The sequence below is a fragment of the Labrus mixtus genome, chromosome 16 (genome assembly GCF_963584025.1).
Source record: "Labrus mixtus chromosome 16, fLabMix1.1, whole genome shotgun sequence".
In the NCBI taxonomy this organism is placed as follows: domain Eukaryota; kingdom Metazoa; phylum Chordata; class Actinopteri; order Labriformes; family Labridae; genus Labrus; species Labrus mixtus.
This window is the reverse complement of record NC_083627.1, coordinates 4,432,072-4,454,205: the sequence shown is the minus strand read 5'-3', so window position 1 is coordinate 4,454,205 and position 22,134 is coordinate 4,432,072. Positions and strand designations below refer to the sequence as shown.

The 22,134-nt window shown below is 43.0% G+C and overlaps 1 protein-coding gene across 6 annotated transcripts in view; it reads right to left on the bottom strand.

The window, feature by feature from the left end:
- The window catches only part of LOC132990582 (MAP7 domain-containing protein 1-like), a 44,128-nt gene that overhangs the window by 10,487 nt on the left and 11,507 nt on the right, over positions 1-22,134 (bottom strand). For 2 of the 6 annotated variants that reach the window (XM_061058870.1, XM_061058872.1), the window contains exons 2-8: positions 13,314-13,529; positions 9,410-9,478; positions 9,156-9,176; positions 6,816-6,979; positions 4,894-5,002; positions 3,910-4,014; positions 157-276 (exon numbers count right to left, since the gene is read on the bottom strand). In XM_061058870.1, coding sequence (XP_060914853.1) covers positions 157-276; positions 3,910-4,014; positions 4,894-5,002; positions 6,816-6,979; positions 9,156-9,176; positions 9,410-9,478; positions 13,314-13,529 — 804 coding nt within the window. The remainder of the gene's footprint in view (positions 1-156; positions 277-3,909; positions 4,015-4,893; positions 5,003-6,815; positions 6,980-9,155; positions 9,177-9,409; positions 9,479-13,313; positions 13,530-22,134) is intronic. The other 4 variants (XM_061058873.1, XM_061058875.1, XM_061058871.1 and 1 more) reach the window with 3 other exon arrangements.

Sequence of the window (22,134 nt, the reverse complement as noted above, 5' to 3'; positions counted from 1 at the left end):
GTATTTTGAGCATCCAATCAAATTACACGTCATCACAGTTTGACGTCAACGGGATGAAAAGAAAGCGTAAGAAGGGAGAAGATGAAGACTCAAACATAGAAAGGGAATCACAGTAGGACTGAAAGTTAAAGGGATGATTCCTCCCATCATACTCACGGGAGTCACTGTTGTTGAGGAGGGTGGCGGCGCTGCGACTGCGAGCCAGGAAGGACAGCGTCGGCGTCATGAGCCGCTCCACGATCCGGCTCTCCCAGGGGCTCAGACGCAGGCTGCGGGCTGACACAAGAGGGCGCCGTTAGTGTCGGGCCACCTGCCTGAGCACACCGATACTCACCACAAATAAAACAGTACACATGTATACTGTCACACACTGATGGAGGGGTATCGCTGCGTGATGATGTCAGCACATCCTCACACACACACACACACACACACACACCCTGCCTCCGTCTAAAGCAGAGGGGAGCTTTAGATTGTGTTGGTGTGCTGCAGGAAACATCCTAAGAATTCAATTCTTCCTCTCAAAGGAGGATGTTGTCCAGTGAAACAGTCCCGGGTTATGACAGTAAAATGAAAAGGTAAATAAACACCATTATTATTATTTTGTGTGTTTATTTAGTCGATCAAAATGCGAGAAGTTAAAAAAAAAAAGCAAGAGGCAACATGTTGTTTTGCAGCCTCTATGATTTCAAACATTAGATAATGACACACAGAGGAGCGAGTCCAAGTTAATTTGAATCATCACAAAACCAAAAGTTTTTTTTTTTTTTAAATTTGGCCTCACTCAAACTCAAAGCAGTGCACAGGCCGGGTGTTTTCATTAGTCCGATTTATTCTGAAAGCAACACACTCGTCTGACCTTCAAATATCCTACAAGTGAAAGTGCAACGTGATGAAAGTTCAGCTCGTGTGACATCGAGTAACAACAGCAGAATGTATGAACTAAAGTGCACTGAGATGACCGATGGAGACTCATTCTCTCATGAGGAAATCAAACCTGATGTCACAGGTCGTTTCCATCTTTGATTCTAGCTGAATCAGATCAGTCTGAAAGTCTCTGTGAGAAACTTTTGGATGCATGTGAGGGAATCTTTTTAGCCGCAGTAAAAAAAAAATAAAAAAAAAAGGAGTAGTGACAGATGAATCATTCAGGGCGAGAGCTTCGATCTAAAAACTCTTCACACAGAATATTTTATAAAAGAGACCAAACTTCTTCAACCTTCAACGCTGACTGAATGAAACAAACGTTTGAAGCGTTTCTCTTCAATAATTCAAACTTCAGACCTGCAGAAAACGCTGGAAACGCTGGAAACTTACATGGCTTTAATATTTCCATCGTTCTCTTCGTGAAATCTATAATTCGGAGTTAATATTTCATTTCTTTACCACAAATTCTGCTTCGGCAGATTCGTCCATGCTAGCTGACTCCATCTGTTTTCAGTCTTTTTATGCTAGGCCAACAATCTGTTGGCTGTCGCTTCATATTTAAGGCACAGACTTTAGAGATGCATCTTGTAACCTAACTCTCAACAGGAAAGCAAATTCAATTTTATCTCAAAATGAAAACACTGCATACATTTAAAGGCTTTATATGTGATTTTTTTGATCCAGCAGATGTCGCCCTTGAGCACCAGCATGAAACCAAAACAACTCGCGCTGCATTGTTGTGTTAGCATGCTAATGCTAGCGATCTTTATTCTGCTCGTATCTTCACACTGCATGTAAATTTACCTGAAATGAGCGTGATCTAGAAACACAGTTAAGCAGTGAGTACAGTATGTTATTCTTCTTTTCTCTAGTCCCTCAATTAAACAACTTTTATACACGAGGGGAGGAGTCAGCCGTCGTCCTGGCGATGTAAACAAACTGAAGATAGGACTCTGAAAACTCTGAAAACATCACAGACAGTGGGACTCGGGTGTTACACCCATTGTAGACAGTCATGACTCACAGAGTTATTTTCAGAGGATATACTTGATTTATATTATATTTAAGTGTGAAAAATCACATATTAAGACTTTAATGTCACTGTAGGTTTTTAAATTCATTTTTTTCCATCCTTTTCCTTAAAAATGCAAATACACAGGAGATAAAAACACACAGATGGACACACCATTTCAAACATGACAGTGAGTGTGAATTTTTTGATCCCTTCAATCAAAAACGTCAACAATAAAACGTTTTTTTTAGTGATGGTTGATTACGAGTACTGCGTCGTTTCAATGCTTCATTGTAATGTTGCCGACATACACAAAGGTACGCATGATGACAAACCTACAAACAAATACACACAGAACAGCGCTGCAGAGACCGACACAAAACGGATTCTCATTCTGGCTCTCCTTATGTAACAGCACATAAAAGTCACCTCTGCTGCAACGTTGGCCGGATCATTTTTGAAACAACACGTTTTATGACTAACTGATAACGCCACTACCTCCTGTTGCTAGGAAACAGAGGTTTCCCTCCTCCTCGTCTCTCTCTCTCTCTCTCTCTCTCTCCAATGCGGCAGGAAAAGAAGGGGTCGAGCAGAGCGGGCTGATCGACCGTTCACCTGAAGGCAGATTGATGCCTGATCTTAAAAAAAACGTCACAGCATCATCACAGAACGACTCCTGAAGGCAGAAACATGAGATCTGATATCTGAGCCCGGCTCTGCAGTGAAAAGTGATTCAGTACCAGATTTTATCCTTTCCCTGTTCCTGCAGCATCGGAGCATCTGAGTTAGCGATGATCAAGCGCCAAATGTGGATCTTTATGGTGGGTTACAGAAGCCGAGAGCCAGACTGCTGATTGCACTGTGAGTGATACGATCTGTGGTGACAGCGGGTGATGAAGCGGGACCAATCTGACATCAAGACAGCGCTACTTCAGTCTTTATGGGAATATCCGTTATAATAAAGTATAATATAAGCGGCATATTTCTGCAAACAAATGCTTTGCCATGCTCGTGTCTCGTTCAGGACAGAAGGCAACGACAACCGAGGATTACTCCAACAACTGTGTATCTTCATGTTTTTTTTTTTTGCTGAGGTTTAGTGTTGACATCATTTAAACTTGATTTGAATAAAACGTAATGCTGCTGTGACGAGAAACACGTCGCTGTTCAAATCATATGTTGCTTTGCGTAAAACTTTAAATAAAGTTTTGTATAAAAAAAAAAAAAAATGGAAAAAAGCTAAAAAATTGAGCATGTAAGGAGAAAATATCAGAACATCATTGACGCCTCTTGTTCTTATGTAGAGAGAGGACGTGGTGAGTTTGGTTAAGATAACACCAATGCACTGCTATAAATATCTGACCAAGCACGGGAGGCTGCATCGCCATGGAAACAGGGCTCGCCAACACATTTGCCTAAATATAGGAATAACATACTTATTGTTGCAATTTCATTTGTAGCAATGACACGTTTATATCCACCACCGATACCACCACCATCACACCAACAAGTACAGTGGAGGAGGGGGACGAACTGAGAAAGGAGGTTGTGATGACAAAATGTGAACCCCAAACAAATCCATGACCCCCCAAAAAAAAAAAATATATACCACAGATAATGAGACGGTGAGGTCGATGTGAGAGGAGGCTGATCAAAAATGCAGAGGACACTCAAATCAATGAACACCACCAACTGAAATAAATAAATAAAATAAAAAAACACGATGCATACGAGACCCAGAGCGTGATAAGAGGAGGGGAGTAGGTGGTAAATGACCAAGTCACCAAGCACAGGCAGGCAGGCAGGCCACCAGAGACGACAGTTATAATAAATCAAGAAGAAAAACCAAAAACCAGATTAGAGGAGGAGGAGGAGGAGGGGGGGAGGGGAGGTGGAGAGGGGGATGAAGAGGAAGGGAAAGGGAAGGGTGGAGGGAGCCTGGTTGGACATTGACGTCGGGTCGTCCTTACTTCTGTTGGGGGAGTTCCAGAGCGTGGCAGAGGACTTGGACAGCCTGTTGTTAATGACAGGGTCCACCTGTCTCGGCAAGTTGACCGTGGAGGCCGAGCATCTGCCTGCACCGGAGAGAACGCAACACACAACAAGTGTTCACAAGGGCGGCCCCCCCAGCTTTAAGGACTTTTAAGGGGGATTTTTTTTTTTGGGGGGCTGCCGGCTTCCCTCGGTCTGGATCTGAACCTGGGCGTGTACTCACCGATCTCTGAGGGTCAAACTGGCTCGTTATTGACAAGGAGGAATTAATCTGAATCGAGGGTTTGCAAGGAAATGGGGAGGAAATTTAAGGAAAGTTTGGGAGGGGGTTTGGTATTCTGAGATATAACAAGTAGAAGGGCTGCTTTCTCCTTTTTTTTTTCTCCAGCTGCAAGAAACTAGGACTCGCGCACACACACACACACACACACACGCGCGCGCGCTCGCACACATTCAGGATCTTTCACACTTGTCTTCACCTTGGTGTCACGGGTTAAAAAAAGGCCGCCAGTCACATGTACGAGACCAAAAAACAGGACAGGTCTGAAAGGCAGAATTAGCTCACAGCTCCCTGAAAAGCCCTCCTCACACTGCTGAGCTAATGAAACGTGCTCATGACAGCTAACCTCGCTGCACATTTTCTGCGTCTGTGAACACTTTTAAGTGGAGAAAATTGGTACCCAAAATCCCTTTTTAGTCTAAAAACACAGAGAGGGATCAAAAAGGTTTAACATCACAAATCACTGAGTAGCCTATGTTTTCTTGTCCTCCGCCTTTCTGACTGCAAACCCTCCAGGAACTGTTTCCTGGAGTTGCATCAGTCTGACCAGTGAGTCACAGTCTGCAGCGTTTCCTCAACATGATCGAGTGCTCGAGTAACTCTCAGGATGTGATAAAAATCTCTATTCGTCTGCAATCTGCTGTGAAGTGTTGTCGAGGTTTGTTCTTTATCCGGAACTCACTTTCTCTGCGGGAGGTTTGGTTGAGTCCGCCCGCCCAGGACCACCTCTGCTGCCGGATCTCTGCCCACGTCTTCTTCGTCGACCGCTTGATAGCAGACTCGTATCTCTCCTGTGAGGCCACACAGTCAAATCTGAGTCAGTCTTTGCACGTACTCACACCCTTAACCGTTCATCTGACAGATTAAAGTAAAAGTGTGATGGTTACTTTTGTTTCTGTAAGTAGGATTTACAGCCAGAAGCTTCTTAGCTTAGCTTAACATAAAAATCTGGAAATGGGGGGAACAGCTAGCCTGACCCTGGGTGAACTAATGTTACCAAACTTAAAGAAGATTATGTATGTGATGTGCCACAGTAACAGTGTTGTAGTAATCGAAATCGGTCTTGGTCTCTCGACGGGTTTCGATACCACTTTTTGAAGGTCTTGGTCTAGACTCTGGATTTTAAATCAAGACCACCACTGACAGGTTATTTTTCACATCATTACTGTGATTAGAAGGAAAACGCCTTTTTCTAAAGAACATATAACTTAATTAATTTGTAGTTTAACAACCGTGTCACGCCCCCTGCACACAAGATGATTTTTCATTGATATTTTTGGTCTTGGTTTTGTCTCGGTCTCGATCCCTAAATGTCTCGGTCTCGTCTTGGTCTCGATCCCTAAATGTCTTGGTCTCGTCTCGGTCTCGATCCCTAAATGTCTTGGTCTCGTCTCGGTCTCGATCCCTAAATGTCTTGGTCTTGACTCGGTCTCGATCCCTAAATGTCTTGGTCTTGTCTCGGTCTCGATCCCTAAATGTCTTGGTCTTGTCTCGGTCTCGATCCCTAACTCGATCCCTAAATGTCTTGGTCTTGACTCGGTCTCGATCCCTAACTCGATCCCTAAATGTCTTGGTCTTGACTCAGTCTCGATCCCTAACTCGATCCCTAAATGTCTTGGTCTTGTCTCGGTCTCGATCCCTAAATGTCTTGGTCTTGTCTCGGTCTCGATCCCTAAATGTCTTGGTCTTGTCTCGGTCTCGATCCCTAACTCGATCCCTAAATGTCTTGGTCTTGACTCAGTCTCGATCCCTAACTCGATCCCTAAATGTCTTGGTCTTGTCTCGGTCTCGATCCCTAAATGTCTTGGTCTTGACTCGGTCTCGATCCCTAACTCGATCCCTAAATGTCTTGGTCTTGACTCAGTCTCGATCCCTAACTCGATCCCTAAATGTCTTGGTCTTGACTCGGTCTCGATCCCTAAATGTCTTGGTCTTGACTCAGTCTCGATCCCTAACTCGATCCCTAAATGTCTTGGTCTTGACTCAGTCTCGATCCCTAAATGTCTTGGTCTTGACTCGGTCTCGATCCCTAAATGTCTTGGTCTTGACTCTGTCTCGATCCCTAAATGTCTTGGTCTTGTCTTAGTCTCGATCCCTAAATGTCTTGGTCTTGACTCGGTCTCGATCCCTAAATGTCTTGGTCTCGTCTCGGTCTCGATCCCTAAATGTCTTGGTCTCGTCTCGGTCTCGATCCCTAAATGTCTTGGTCTCGTCTCGGTCTCGATCCCTAAATGTCTTGGTCTCGTCTCGGTCTCGATCCCTAAATGTCTTGGTCTCGTCTCGGTCTCGATCCCTAAATGTCTTGGTCTCGTCTCGGTCTCGATCCCTAAATGTCTTGGTTTTGTCTCGGTCTCGATCCCTAAATGTCTTGGTCTCGTCTCGGTCTCGATCCCTAAATGTCTTGGTTTTGTCTCGGTCTCGGAGCCCTAAAGGTCTTGGTTTTGTCTCGGTCTCGGAGCCCTCTGGTCTCGGGTATGTCTTAAAGTCTGGTCTTGACTACAACACTATAAAGAAGTCTTAAAACAAAGGGGGCAATTTTTCAATAGAGTGTAAACCAGTAAGTTTGAAAAATAACAAAAATCTAGAACAACCACGTTTCCTCACCTTGTTCTTCTCTAGTTTCTGTCTCTGTTTCTCCTCCAGCAGAGCTCTGCGTTTCTCAGTCTTCAGCCTCTGCTCCTCCAGCTTCCTCCTGCGATCCTCCAGCTGGCTCTCCCTCAGACGTCGGGCCTTCTCCTCCTTCTCCAGCCACTGGGCCTTCTTTGCAGCTGCGGGGTCACCACAGAGAGAGAGAGAGAGAGAGAGAGAGAGAGGGAGAGAGGTGAAGCGAGAGTGGAGGAAAAAAACATGAATTAGAAAACAGATGATTGCTGCGGATGTTTTCCTTTAATGTTGTGCTTTTTTTCAGCTAGCTAGTGTTGCTAAGTTGTTATTTCACGTTTGTTTGCAAAGCCCAGACTCTTTCTCTCCCCACATTTGTTAACAACATTGACAAATCAAACTTTTTTTTACACTGCACACACACCTGGAATAACTTTGTAGATTTACATTTTTTTGGAGTCTACAGGTGAAGCTTCAATTAGTGACATTAGTACTTCAGCTAAATACAAACATTTACATATTGATATTGGGGCACAATTATAATGATTGAGTTAAACACTGACATTTAGCAGGTGATAATTATCATGCTCATTATGTGAGCTCAGCTAGTTAGCATACTGACATTCGGAAATTAGCACAGCTGAGGCTCAGTTAGTCACAAATCAAAGCAGAGAGAATTTGAGCAGATGAAGGTAAATATCCAACCTAATGGACCCCGAAAGTTATTATATAACATCCAAAAGGGGGGAAATGACAATATGCATCAAATACTATCGTAATCCATACAATAGTTGTTCACGTCGACCTCATGATGGAGGAACCTTAATCAACAGGATTCATCCTCTTTGAACCAAGAATCACTTTTGAACATGTTGTGCGAATCTATTGAGTGGATGTATATTGAAAGCCCTCAAATCCAGCTGTTCAACATCACTTTAACTCTTCCTTTGCGGGGTGAAGCAGATGGGCGATGCTGCGATCATTGCTCTGTAATCCCGGTTACAGTAAATAAGCAGAAGTTCCCCCCGCTGAGTTCTACAACAGCGGCCTCCAGCAGAGACCGGTTTGTCTTTGCACATACGCTGCTGCGGCTCATTTCTTAGAGGAGCATTTAAACTGCATCAATCCTCTTAAACACAGTACCCCCACCCTCACCCCCCCCCCCTTCCCTTTTTTGTGCCGAGCAGCAGCTGTCTCACTCTCCTTTGAATTTAAGACGAACACTTTTCTTATCGCGTGCAGATAAGCCTGCTTACAAAACAATGAAAAGGTCAGTATGAAAGATGATGAGGGGGTGTTGCATGCCGGATCCGACCAAAGTTATGACGTGATTTTCTTTTTTTTTTGTGGGTGGGTTTAAGCTGGGATGTAGCAATGCTGCAAAACAAAACACCTGTGTTAGGTGAAGTTCAGTTTTCTGCAGCCCGTCTTCACTAATGATTCAAAGAGACGGAGAAGTCTGAGCTTTATAATCAACGACAAAGCCCTCCTCACTCCTCCTTTAATCCAATTTCCTCCCCGAGAAAAAAAATCCAATTAAGTTTGAATTCTGTGAAGCAGGGGTGAAAAATATTGTCATTTTAAATCTTGTGAGCCTGTTACTGCAGAGATTCTCTAAAAACATGCAAATACAAAACACACAATTCTTTACAATCCGTTCACATTGATGCTTTATGTTCCCTAAAAGCCGTTGAAACACACACAGCAGTCCTCTATCAGGACAGGCAGAAGCAGACTGCAGAAGGCTAGCTAATCTAAGATCTAATGCAGCTCAGAAAGCCTCGGATGGTATCGATAAAAGACGCCGCAGAACTCCCCCTTGAACTGTTGGCGCGGCTGCAGCAGCATGACGAAACCACTGATGCTAATGAAAGCAGTAATTAAATCTAATCTGTCTGAGAGGCCCCGGTCTGGAGTCTTGCTAATGACGGCTCATTTTTCACAAACCAAGTGCCTCGAGGCTCCCTGGGACGTCTCTGCTCTGCTCTGCTCTGGCCTCCTTCCCACAGGGAGAAGAAGTGAGGGTTTTAAAATCTAGATTTAGACGTTCATGTCTTTGGGCTAGAACAGTGTTTACATGAGAAAAAAAAGTTGGATTCTGCAGCCACAAAGTCGAGCCATGATTACATGTGTTGGGCATGCACGCTGGGTGGGAATGCAGAAGAACATAAAGGAAGCTAAGGAAAACCAAAAGTGAAACTGATGAGGGCTCAGAAATGTCCCCCGAATGACAGCAGAAAACAAAATAGAAAAACACAATCGAATCATGAAAGTAATTATTAAGTTTGATTAATGGCGTGGCGGCTGCGATGGACTCTGAGGGTTTTTAGTGAAGCCCCTTACCTTGCAGCTGAGTTTGTTGTTCTGAAAGCCGTGCGAGAGAGAGAGAGGGACAATAAGAGACGACAGTAACCGTGTCAGTCACGTCAGTAACAGAGTGACAGAGGACACAGAGGCATGTTAATACTGCAGGAGGAACAGAACAGGAGACGTGCCATGCATCGGGTCGACAAATGAGCACTTCATGCATTACGAGAAGAGATTTGTTCGAGGAGCGTTTGGCGTTTGTTTTGGTCCAGAATAGACGTTTTTCTTACCGATGTATTTGGCTCTTTCCTCCCTCCGCTCCTTGGCAAGTTTCTGTCTTTGCTCTGAGTTCATGGAGTCTGTAGGGAGAGGACAGTAAAGATTTTAGTTAAGGACAAAATCAGCAAAGAGAAAAAAAAATCTGTAACGCTGAAAAAATGTTTGGTGGTGATTATTTGTGTTTTTTTACAACCAGAAACTCCTTTCATATGAAATATTGTAATTCTCTCCAATGATTTGATTTCAAAATATTGATGTGATCATGTAATCATTATACTTGACAGCTCTTTCACACAACAGATGCACCATTAACGAGGGTCTGATTCAGGCTTTTTGACCCGTTCGCATTCACATCGACGCGAGAGAGTCGAGGCGGTTTGAGTCGTCAGTTCAGCTCGAGACGCTTCCCTCCAGAGGAAGGGTTTTTTAACAGGAACAGCTCCGTCTGAGAGAAGACTCAGAGCATGCTCGGAGGATTTACATCCCCATCTGGCCCTGGGAATGTCTGAGGATCTCCAAGGACGAGCATGAGGAGAAGAACATTCGGGCGACCTTGCTCAGCAGGCTGTTACTGTAAGTCCCCGAACCCGGATAAGCAACAGAGAAGAGAAACACGTGGAGGGAGCACAGTGTCAAAAAAAAATGTAAAATATGTAAATGTGTGTAAATTTAGGAGAAAAGATTCCTGAAAAGATGTCCCTGTTAGGTCGATCAATACACAAACCGCAGAGAATGTTGTGTTGATTATCTGGAGTAAGAAGGACGCCGTGTCGTCTTCTGACTACTCAAAGTGCTTTTTACACCGCAGGTCACACCTACACATTCACTCACTGATGGAGGAGGCTGCTGAGTAAAGTGAACCATCAGAAGTGACTATACGCTGCCGACGAAGCAACTTGTGGTTAAGCATCTTGCTCAAGGACACATCTGACATGTTGCTGCAGGAGCCCGGGGAATCGAACCCCCCCACGACCGACTCTACCAACTGAGCCACAACAATATCTGGTTCAGCTACTGTAGTAAAGATCACTATTTTGTTTCCTTTCACTTCCTCTCTTTTCCTGCCGCACCTCCTTCAGTACACTTCCTGGTTTCTCACTCTCTCCTCTCTTGATTGGTTGTCGTTTGCACTCTGTCACTAATTATTTAGATTGAATTCACCTGCCTACTTATTTAAGCCTGCACTCTGTTGCACTCATGTTTTCATCCTCACATGGGGCGGCAGTTCAGCAATGGTAAGGTGGCGTTTTACTCCTATTTTAGTTACTACCTAGTCCTTTTTAATTTATCCTAAGTACTTTATTGATCTTTATTTCCTTCAGAAAGCAATCTAATTTGTTTATTGTGCTAATATTATTTTTTAGCATGGATGTTCAATCCCATGTGTCTCTTCTGTTACCCTCATGATTTACCTAATTTGACAAAATAAACCAGTTACCTAAATTCAAGTCTTGTTGGATTCCTGCATCCTGACCCGATGCCCCCCATGGTGATAGCACCTCAACTTTGAACCCTTCTTAACAGCTACTATTCGGCTTATTTTGAAGAAGATGATTTGGCGTATTGTCCTCATGTTGCTGCTAGTTTTTTTTTTTTTTTTTGTAAACACTGAGCACCTGAAGTGAGGCTCTAACTACACTGATGTGGGGGCAGAAGTCTCAGGTACATAGAGCACATCTTAAAATCAGTAACCCCAAATGTTTGAGTGGATAGATTTCACTTGCGGTAATAAACGATCAAACAATGTTAGACTGAAGCGAGCCATGAGGATGTTTTTAATACATTTATAAAAGATCTTTATGTATTAAAACCTTCAGACTCTTTATAAAAATGAGAAAGCCTTGATAGGAAGTTAAATTCAGATATGCAGGGGGCCTGGTTGCCGATTGGTTAGGGTGCCCTGCTGTAGTCCTTGAAGCGGGCGGCCCAGGTTCAAATCCGGCCTGTGGCTCACTTCCCGCATTCCTCTCTCTCTCTCTCTCTCTCTCTCTCTCTCTCTCTCTCTCCACCTGATTTCTGGCTCTATCCACTGTCCTCTCTCTACAATAAAGGCATAAAAAAAAAGCCCAAAATAAATCTTAAAAAATTCAGATTTTCAGGTTTCATTCATGGATTCAGCTTCAAGGTCAGAGCTGCTCCGTCTCTCCGCACACTCACTCAGCTCATCTGTCTCTGTGATGAACATGTGCTTCCTCAGCGCGGATCCTGATACATCTGAAAGACGCAGCAGTGAAACACTTTAGGATTTATGTAACTCTTTCTTTTCTTAAAGCGAGCTGTGAGAAGCCGTGACTGAAGAGGCGTTCACGCTGTTTTGAAAACCATGAGACCCCCCCCCCCCGGGGGCGGTGCTCGCTCCTTGTTGCAGTCGTCCTTCTCCGCGCTATGTAATATGTATGCCGCGCTTTCTCAACCAATCACAGAGGACCCCGCAGCACTTCAGCACGGTCTCCATGGCAACCTGATTGGCGCTCCCTCCCCACCTGCACGGCTGCACACGTCGGCCTGGCTCGTGGAAAAATGATTCTCTAAGGTTTGACAAGTGTGAGGTATACATAAACATAAAACATGGAGGAAGAAAAGACGCCTCTAATACTTCTTAGTAATCTTGTTTGTGTTGTGTGAGTGAGGGAGGCACTGCAGGGATATTTAAAGGAGCGTGTAAACAACAACATGAAGAGGATTCTGATGAGAAAACAAAATAAAACCCAGAGCTCGACACAGTCACAGCAGCAGAGTGAGAAAACACTGAATGCACATTTTCCCCTTCATCAGCTATTAAACAAACAATAAGACATTTAGAGAAGATTGCATTTCTTCAGCTTCCAATAAGGTGAAATTGTTTAGCTTCTATATATTTAAGATTACAGTCCAGGGTGTAACCCCGCCTCTCGTCCAATGGCAGCTGGGATCGGCTCCAGCCCCCCCACGCGACCCCGAACAGGAAAAAGCGGTACAACTTCATGATAACTATGACCTTTCATCAAAAGAGCATCAATATCTCTCTGCTGCCAATTTACTTTTTGATTTAAGGGACACAGAGTCTTACCTAGTGTGTCTGCTTGAACTCTAAAAGTGAAGGACAAAGAAAAAGGACAATTCTGCATCGAAAAGCTCTCTCTCTCTCTCTCTCTCTCTCTCTCCAGTAGTATTTTTCAGAAATACCAAAAAGTAGTCTTGTCTTTTTTAGGAGATCAACAACACGGCCAAGTGGTAACACACAGGTCAATGCAGAATATTAAAAACTGCAGTTCCTTCAATGGCCACTTGAGGCTGCCTCCAAAAGTGAGTCAAACCCCACTTGGCAGACACTGGAAGAATTGGCCATCGTTTTTTTTGGACTACTTGTTACAATAAAAAAAAAGTAACACTAAGGATGAATCGTCATGGAGACAGCATAAACATGAGCTGTTCATGTCAGGGCTCGAGCTGGAGGAGTGTAAATATTGATTTGCTTCCTCCTTCAATCAGCTCGCTTTCTATTAGGCTGTAGTTTCGTTCGGGTGACAGTCCAGAGTGGGTGCTCGCTCGGCTGTCCTCAGGGTTCACCCAACACAACAGGAGCTCAGACCGTTAGTATTAAACATATTTATCATTTACAGTTTTGAAATCGGTGCGACCCTGACGTCCCTCCGAGCAGATCTGGAGGAAAATCTGGCAAGATAGATTTAGAGCCTTTTTTAAAAATCAGGACTTTTCTTATGATTGTCGTAAAGGGGGACTTGGGCCCAAAATCTGCCTGATTATTTTGTAGCCTGAACCCCGCTAAAGATACGATGGGACTGAACTTTATTAACCTCAAAGTGAAGGGGTTCAAATTAGATTTATCATCATGTCAGGCTAAAACAATCCTGACTCTCAAGCCTTGAAAACAGATATTGACCCACAACACAAATCCATAACCCCCCCCCGCACCTTTCTTGGGCTGCGGGCTGCTGCCGCTGCCCGGGGTGGACGGCCTGACTTCCGTCTTGGAGGAGGCATCTGTCTTGGTGGGGGTCTCTGTGTTGAAGCTGGAGTCTGTTTTAGGAGAGAGGTCTGTGACGGCCGAGTCGTCTGACATCAGGGGGTCCTTCCCCGAAGACTTGTCCCCATTCTGGATGGACTGAGGGTCCGTCTGGAGGGGCAGAGCTGCAGGACGGAGAAGATTAAGAGATTAATAAAATAGATGCATGAAAGCTGATGTTTAGCTTCATTATCTGATAATTCACAACATTAAATCTTTAAAAAAAATCTCAGAGCGTTGTTGTCTTTGTGAAACGTCTTTCCATCGTGTCATTCCTCCCCGGTGTTCCCTCTCCAAGGTGACGCCTCCAATAAGAGCCAGTGACCTTATTTCAACATTGACTGCTGACACACCGTCACTGTAAACCGTGAACACCCTGAGTGACTTCATTAACACTCCCGCCTCATTAGAAATCACTAACATCTTTTTCACATGTGACTCACGTACACCAGGTGATAATTCCCTCCCTCACTTCCCCCTGAGGATTCCAGTCCTGCAGAGGAAAAAACCTCTCCTGACATCAGCGTTAAAAACACACCAGCAGCAGCAGGTGAGATGAGCGTGGGAATAACTCTCAGCTCTCTTTAAAGGAAGGAACAGAATCAGTGTTAAAAAAATAATAATAAGACGGAGAGGATGAGGACTTTTCCTGCAGAGAGAGGAAATCATTTTGGAGGATGTTTCAGCTCACTATCCTAAAAACAGAACTCTTATATAGTGATTGTCACGATATTAAGCTGAATTATTCCGCTTTCCGCTAGAGCCGCTTTAACTGATCGATAAATCAAAATTTTATTAATGAGTACTTGAGAGATTGAGTGTAAAACATTACTTCAGATGAGTCGCTGAAATGGGGGGACAGAAGTGGGATAACTTGAATATTAGGCCCTTCAGCACCTGCAGAAAAGTTGTTGACGAAAAAGTAGTTTATAAAATCATTGAGAGACTAATGCACACCAATAAGAATTAAAAAAATAAAATATGTAAAAAAATAAAATACGACACATAAAAGCAACAAGATATTAAAATTAATACATAGGAGAAGAAGAATATTTAAAATTGTAGTGGGATAAAAAAGAGTTTATATAAAGCACTATATAAAATCCAGACTGAATAAATGAGTTTTTATGAACAGGTTGTCTTTGAGGTGGTACATCATGATGCAGCACGTGTTAATAATTCCCATAATGGAACTGGATTCCAGTTTCATTATTCTATGTTTATGTCAAGTCAGATTTTTTTTTTGACTTGATAGGAAAGTGGATAGAGTGAGAAACCCGTGATAGAGAGAGAGTGGGGTATGACGTGCAGGAAAGGAGCCACAGGCCCGGACTTGAACCCAGGACGCCGGCTTGGAGGACTAAACCCTAAACCCAACCACTTGGCCATCTACGCCTTAAGTCAGATTTATTTAAATTATGAGTGACTGTCCTGTAAACAGAACGTTAACATCCTCATAGGGCATCAAAAAGTTGTGAAAAATGATTACCACTATTTTCAAAGAGTCTCAAGAGAAATACTTCTTGTATCCCAAATCTTAAAAAATGCTCGATGTGTTATTATGAAGGACAAGTAAAGGCAGTTTATCCTTTTTATTTGCCCTGCATCTCATGGTGAAAACTCAGATTTATCAGAAAGTCTTAATAAGTGAGAACGTGAGGTCTGGACTCCTTCAGTAGAGAACTCCTCTAAGAATCTGAAGATCAATCAAGCCTCTGTGTTCATGTAACATGAAAGTCTTTAAAAGCACGAGCACTGTTGAAGCCTCCACAAAGATCCGGTCATGAGGCCCCCCCCCCCCCCCCCCCCCCCCCCCCTCCCGACTTCCTGAACTCTGACCTTTACGCAGGCTGCAGAAAGCCACAAAAAAACATCCTGTTTTGAATCCCCCCCCCCCCGGACTCTGTTTTCACACTCTGCTGTCCTGCTGATGCTGTCACTGAGACTGGATGCTGATTCTCTCCCTTCATCCTGAACTGGTCGTCACACTGGAGGGAGTGGGAGGAAGAAGGAGGAGGAGGAAGAGAAGAAGAAGAAGGGGGGAGAATGAGAAGAAGATGAAAAACAAGATAAAGAAAAGGAGGAAAGGGAGGAGTAGAAGAAGAAGAAGAAGAAGAAGAAGAAGAAGAGGGTGTAGGGGAAGTAGAAGAAGAAGACAAAGACCAAGGAGAAGGTGAAGGTGAAGAAGGAAAGTAGGAAGCATAAGGGAGAAAATGTGCTCCTACAAGGACATGTGGGGAGTGAGAGGAGTGATTTATAGAGAAAGGAGAGCTGCAGAACAAAGAGAGAGAGAGCATGAAAATGGAGCAGCAGCCTGTTTCATAACGACAGAGGGGAAAAGGGGAGATTTTTAAAAAAAGACAAAAAGAAAGGAGATAAAGACGGTGACAGAAATAATGAGAAGGGAGCTCAGAGGCGGCGAGTGAGGAAAGGATAGAAGCAGCCAACAGAGGGCACGACGGAGCATGACGCTCTCGCTCAGACCCGTCCAAACGCTCACCGAACAAACACAAATCACAGATTAACACTTGGCTCCTCTCCATCTACCCCCGCCGTACTCCAGCGCGGAGCTTAATGCACAGGCTGCTATACCACAGAATCTCTAATTGAGGAATAATAGGATGTGACGGGAGCCTCGTGAGAGTTTGGATAAGAGAGGGGAAAAGATGTGCAAACAGGATGGCAGCGCCGCGCGCAGCTTGTTGCACCTGGTGCGGCGAAAAAAAAAAGGGATTAGGATTTGGCAAAAAGAGGATTGCAATGTTCCTGCTCACTTGAGAAGATTACTTTGTTCTTCCGAGTGAAGCTGCCTTTTTTGAATGTGACCACTTGACTTGGCCTTGTATGGATACAGGAACAGAGTCGAAGTCAGGACAGAAATACTTGAATTTCTATTTTTTTGGGGTGAAACTCTGATGATGACGATTAGAAAGTGAAGGACAGAGAAAGACCCTCTTCCTCTCCCTCTCTCTCTATCCTGGTGTCAAACTATCTGTCCTAGTTTTGGCTCTATTGTAGGTTATTTTTTTATACTTTTTCTCTGGGATTTCTGATAATAACTTCGGAGATTCTGAGATGAAGTTTCTGTTTTTTATGTGTCTACCTCACATGCATTTAGACCACATGTACCACGACAATAAACTGCACAGAAAAGCTCACCTCTAGGAGTAGACGGGATCTGAGAGAGTTGATGTTCAGTAGTTATTACAGTAAGCACAGAACGGTTGTGGCTGTTGAGTGATGATGACAGAAGTTGAGTAACAGCAACACCACAATATAAACTTTAAGGAGACTGAGACAATTGTTTGCAATAAACTGGAGCCTGGCTCAATTACATTTACTGAAGGGCTTCACTACTGGAGTCTTGTTTTGTCTAGTCTAACAGTAGCCTGTGGTGGCTAATGTTAGCATCTTCAAACAAGACATGACAAGAGAACTACAACCACGGAGTGAGTTCATTGACCTCAAGACTCTGTTTTGAAGAGTCACTCCTCCATGTGTGCTACTGAAAAACACTCAAATGTAATGCAGCCAATTAAGGAACCTAAAGATACTTTTTTTAAATTGTCTCAGCTGATTCCAACATGATCGCACGGACAAAACACACATCATTTTTTTTTAGATTTAATGTGACTTAAACTTTCCGGGGATATCATTGTCTTTTGTTTTCTACCACAAATTATTGTCCATAAATCTGCTTAAAAACTTTGGAAAACAATGCTTCATAACTCCATCTAAAAATCACGACATGTTAAAGTCTGCTCGGTATCTACGTAATCAAGGGAGAGTCGTTGATGCATTGCAAATCGGAGCTGCTAATCTTGTATTCAGCATGCTTTCAGTGGTGCGAAACTACCAGAATCCAACTTAATACCGGCTTTAAAAAAAAGCAGATTCTTAAAGTCCTCATGAAATGAAAAAAACATGTTCCAGGTTTTAATCCAGAACTTCCTGTGTGGATTAAATGTTTATTCTTCTTCCCTTATCTGCCAAACGTATTTAAATCAAGAATTATCTGAGTATTTTTAAATCAAAATAACTTAATTTCCTCCTACTCATTTTTCTGTACCACCAATTAAAAAGATTTGGAAGCCAACAATCCAATCAAATTCATCCTCAATGTTATGTCCCGCCTTCTGTCTTGTGATTGGTTCTATCCCGTTACAGTCGCAAATACGTCCCAACCAACCACGGCAGTAAGACAGTCTCGAAGTTGGGTTTCATGGGGACTTTAATGTAGCGTTCCATAGCGGATTGTTTCCATAGCAACATCAAAATGTTAAAACTGAAGTACAACCATGAAAATATAGCATCTTGTTCTGTTAGGTGTTTTGCATTTTGACTTAAATATTTAGCTACTTTCAACAACGATTTAAAGCGAATTTCAGAGACAAAAATTCACATTTACACTTTACATCTTGCAACAACGTGCTAAATGGCTTAAAATAGTCTTAAAATAGGATAACACATTAGTTAAAATATGCCGCCCCTAACAGTATGGGACGTGTTTTCAGTGATGCCAATACATGCTAGTCCTGCAGAAACACATGCATAGTGCAAAGTCAACAAGAGCGACCGGTGTTTCATGTGACAGGCTCCATTTAACACACAAACACAAATTCAGCATGATGTTCACCCCCTCCCTCCCTCCCTCCTTCCTCCCCCCTGGGTCCACGTCTCTCCAACCAGCCATCTCAGGTTTCTGTGCCACTGTGACAGACTCGGGGTTTAAAAATAGCGTCAAGCACCCTACTGAGAATGTCGTCCATAAAAGGGGTTTGGCTTGGTTTGGTGACCACGAACTGCAGCGTGTTGTTTCACCAGATCTGCTGCACACACACACACACACACACACACACACACACACACACCGGGACACCTAATGATTGTGTTTGGGACACATTGGCTGATTAAGACCAAATCCATCTGCTGTCTAACCAAGCAAAACATAAGAGGATGTCCAAATGAGAGATGGTCAGCTGCCAAACCTAGTGCCAAATTGAGCTGAATTTAACCAACGATATTCAGGAAAAATCTCTAAATCTGCAAAAACTCAACCAAAATAAGGATGCTTATACTCTTATTAAGTTTATGATATTGCATTAAAGAGAGTTATTTTGAAAAGTCTCTCCTCAGACAGGTATGACAGATGTTGGTTTCACCTGGACGTGGAGGAACTGAGAGCGCACACACAGATTAAAAGTATTCTGGAGTTGGAGAGATAATCCTTTTGAACCTCAGTATTCCTTTTCATCGTCTAACCTGAGTCCAACATGAACACACGGGCATGAATGAGACAATTAGATTTAATGTGACTTACACTTTCTGAGGGTCTCTTTTAATTAGCCTCCGTTAAAAAGAGATCCGCCTGTAGGACCTCTGTCTAGTGAGCATGTCATGTACGAGGATTTCACTGGTCATGTTTTGATTTCGAGCAAAGGACTTTGTTGCTTTCTGTTTCACTTCGTCCCAACCTTAATTTCCCTCTCTTCAGTTGTTACTGCTTACACACGTTTTCTACTGTTTTTAAAGGCATTCCCACAAAAAGTCGGTATTATCTGTTGTTGTTTTTTTGTTGCCGTGTGTTCCTCCCCCTGTGTGTGTCTCTGTATCTCTAAGTTTTCAGTTTTTTTCTTTCTTTGGCCTCTCCTTCGATCTGACTTTTTGTCTTTGGCGATAGTAACAGAGGCATTAAGCTGAGCCAACGGAGGGAACACTATGACGCAGTATGAATTCACTGATCGGGACATCAATATAATCAATATTAACTATGAAACTGGAGCATCATGTACAGTATGTACACTACCAGTCCAGGGTGTACCCCGCCTCTCACGTGACAAAGCAGAATAGATAATGGATGGATGTTCACTTTTACTTTCCAAACTTGAGTAAAATGTACGACTTGTAGACTAGAGGTCACATCACCTTCCAGATTTTAACTTCCACTTGGAAACTTGGAAACTACTAAACCCTAAAAGACGTGAAAATCTTCATCAGCTGTTGTGTTAAGGCCCTGACACACCAAGCAGACGGCAAAGAGCTGGTGTGGAGACGAAGGCCGCCTGTGGCCGTCGCCTTACCACGCCTTCTGTATCGACCAAAAAGTTGCGCTAGAACCCCTCGCAAAGACTACAGCCGATGGCCGACCACCGCGTACGTTCCGAGCGTGTGTGAACGTGAGTTTTGTTTGCTGTCCGTTATGATAGGAGAAGACCATTTTCACACCGCTGTCGGTCACCACTCGTATTATAGGTCGCCTTCTAATGGAGAATAATGTCTGATAAAATGTTGAAAATGGTGCTGGCGTTGTCAGCTCTTGGTCTTTTAGCGGAAAAAGAAAAGAAGAGGAGGAAGCCGGCGAATAAGGAGAAACCGCACTAATGGGTGAAAGCATGGAGACTACAGCGGCGTGCTCAAGGGGCTTTACAGAACCTGTGTCGAGAGCTGGAGATTCAACATGTCGAATCGGCCAAAAAGAGGCCGACGGGGGGGCGATGGGTAGCGACGGAGCTGGACACACCCGACGATCTCCTTGTTGTGTCAGGGCCTTCAGACTGCTTACGTTGTAGGTCAGTAAACTTCATGAAGAGCAAACTGAGTGTAGATTGATTTGTAATAACAACATTTCTGACCAAACATCTTTACGTATGTCTACAGCTTTGGATCGGGCTTGTACATATATAAGTAACACATCAGTAGATTTTACTCGTCTACTTGAGAAGATATGAGTTTACTTTGAAGTGTTGTAACTATGAGTTTGAGGGATTGTACGCAGAGTAAAAAGTATTTAAGTAAGGGGTGTTCTGAACCCCGTTTTGTGTGAAGCAGGTCACTCCCTATTGTTCAGAGATACATACATATATGTGTGTGTGTGTGTGTGTGCATGTGTGTGTCTTTGTGATGAGTGGGACATGCTGGATCTGGGTCAGGCCAACCTCAGGAATCCCTGGCATCCACATTCCCCCCGCACGTGTTTATACAGCGAATGTGTGTCTTTTGTATGTGTACACACAGCCTGCATGTGCCAAGGAATCAAAGGATTAAACTCATCCTAAAACAGAGGAGATTAAATACTGTATGTGTGGTGAACGCCACAGGACAACGTCCAAGAGATTTCACTTCCACTAAATGCATAAAGTGAGTCGAGGAATTTGAAACATTTCGATGAAAATCAGGCGTTTTTTTGCTCATTTCTTAGCCGTCCGCAGGCTGCTTGAAGGCGTACACGACGTTAAACAGCACGTGTGTCTTTGTTAAACGCTTCCAACACCTCTTCCTCTGTGGATGGAAAAAAAAAACGGAAACAGTCTTGGGCAACAAGTATCCACACCCTGGGGAAAAACAGAGGAAGAACATTCCTGGGATACTGCTGCTGAGAGCGACAAAAGCCAAAACACACGACGCTTGTTTTAATATGTGGAGAGCTACAACCAGAAAGCTTGTGTTTAAAATCTTTAAATGATTATCCTCCATCTATATTCTCTACATTTCAATCTTCTTCTTCTTCTTCTTCTATTGTCTTCCTCCCCAGCTACATCTCATGACGAAAATGAATCAGCAAAAGGTCAACGAGTCCAAAAACAAAAAAATAAAAGAAGTCAACCACACCGCAGCCTCTGAGGGTACAGACAACTTCAGGGCAGCACGAACAAATGCTTCTCAAACCTTTGAACCCCTCCAATTCTCCTGTTACGTCGTGAGAGGACAGCGGACCAACAGCTGTGTTTGTTATGAGTTCCTGGTCGCAGCGACAACATGCACAGCCACTTATTACCGTCACAGAAGAAGAAATGTGGCTTCTCTGTGCTGATGAAAGAAGAACAAAACCTTCATTTTAAAGCTTGGATTCAATTACAGGCCCCTGTAAGAATCCTGCTGTTTTCTCTCTGAATCACTAAAAGTACAAGTCAGGCTAAAAGTGAACACAGTTATCCACGACTCACCACCTTTAGCAAACGTCGTAGCTAAGCCTTTCATGTTTACTTTTTGTTCTTTTAGCATTTTTTAAACCTGTCTTCATTTTCACTGAGAAATATGTTGAAGGCAAAATAACATCTTTTATTTTCAGCCAGCAATATGAGGAACTTTTATCAGTTTTAAGTATCACGCAATGCAAAGCTAGCTTAGTAAACGCTAAAGCTTAAACAGCTTTCGTTGTCGCCAAAGCGAATAGCAGAGTGACGAGTAACTTATTTACTAGCTACTAGCAGCTAGTTAGCCAAACATGCTAACAGTTTATGGAAAAACATCAAAAACAGTTGTTAAGATTACAAACTAGAGTTTTACAAACTGTGTGTGTGTTTATTTACAGTTTTTTTTAGCTAACAGGAACAAACTGGCTATTTGGGTTAGCTAAGTTTTGCTAGCTTTAGAAAAATTCATGGTTGATGGGTTGATTTAAAAAATGGAAATATTCCTTTTTTACTCATGTAATGAAATCTTTTCATATGACATTAAAAATGGGTTAAACAATCTGTTTACTTCATTAATTTTTTTATTTAATATTTTTGGGTTCCATATTTATCGCAGAGGTCTTAACATTTTAATTAAAGAAATTCACATTTTCTACACGACTCAAATTTTAAAAGCAGTTTAAATTAAATGTTAGAAAACAGTTTTTCAACTTAAACCCCAATTTTCTGCCTCTTAAACCACCAAAGAATGGACTGCCAAGAAAACAAAATGCTGGTTTATATGTATTTTGTCGGACTCTCTCTATATCTCAACCCT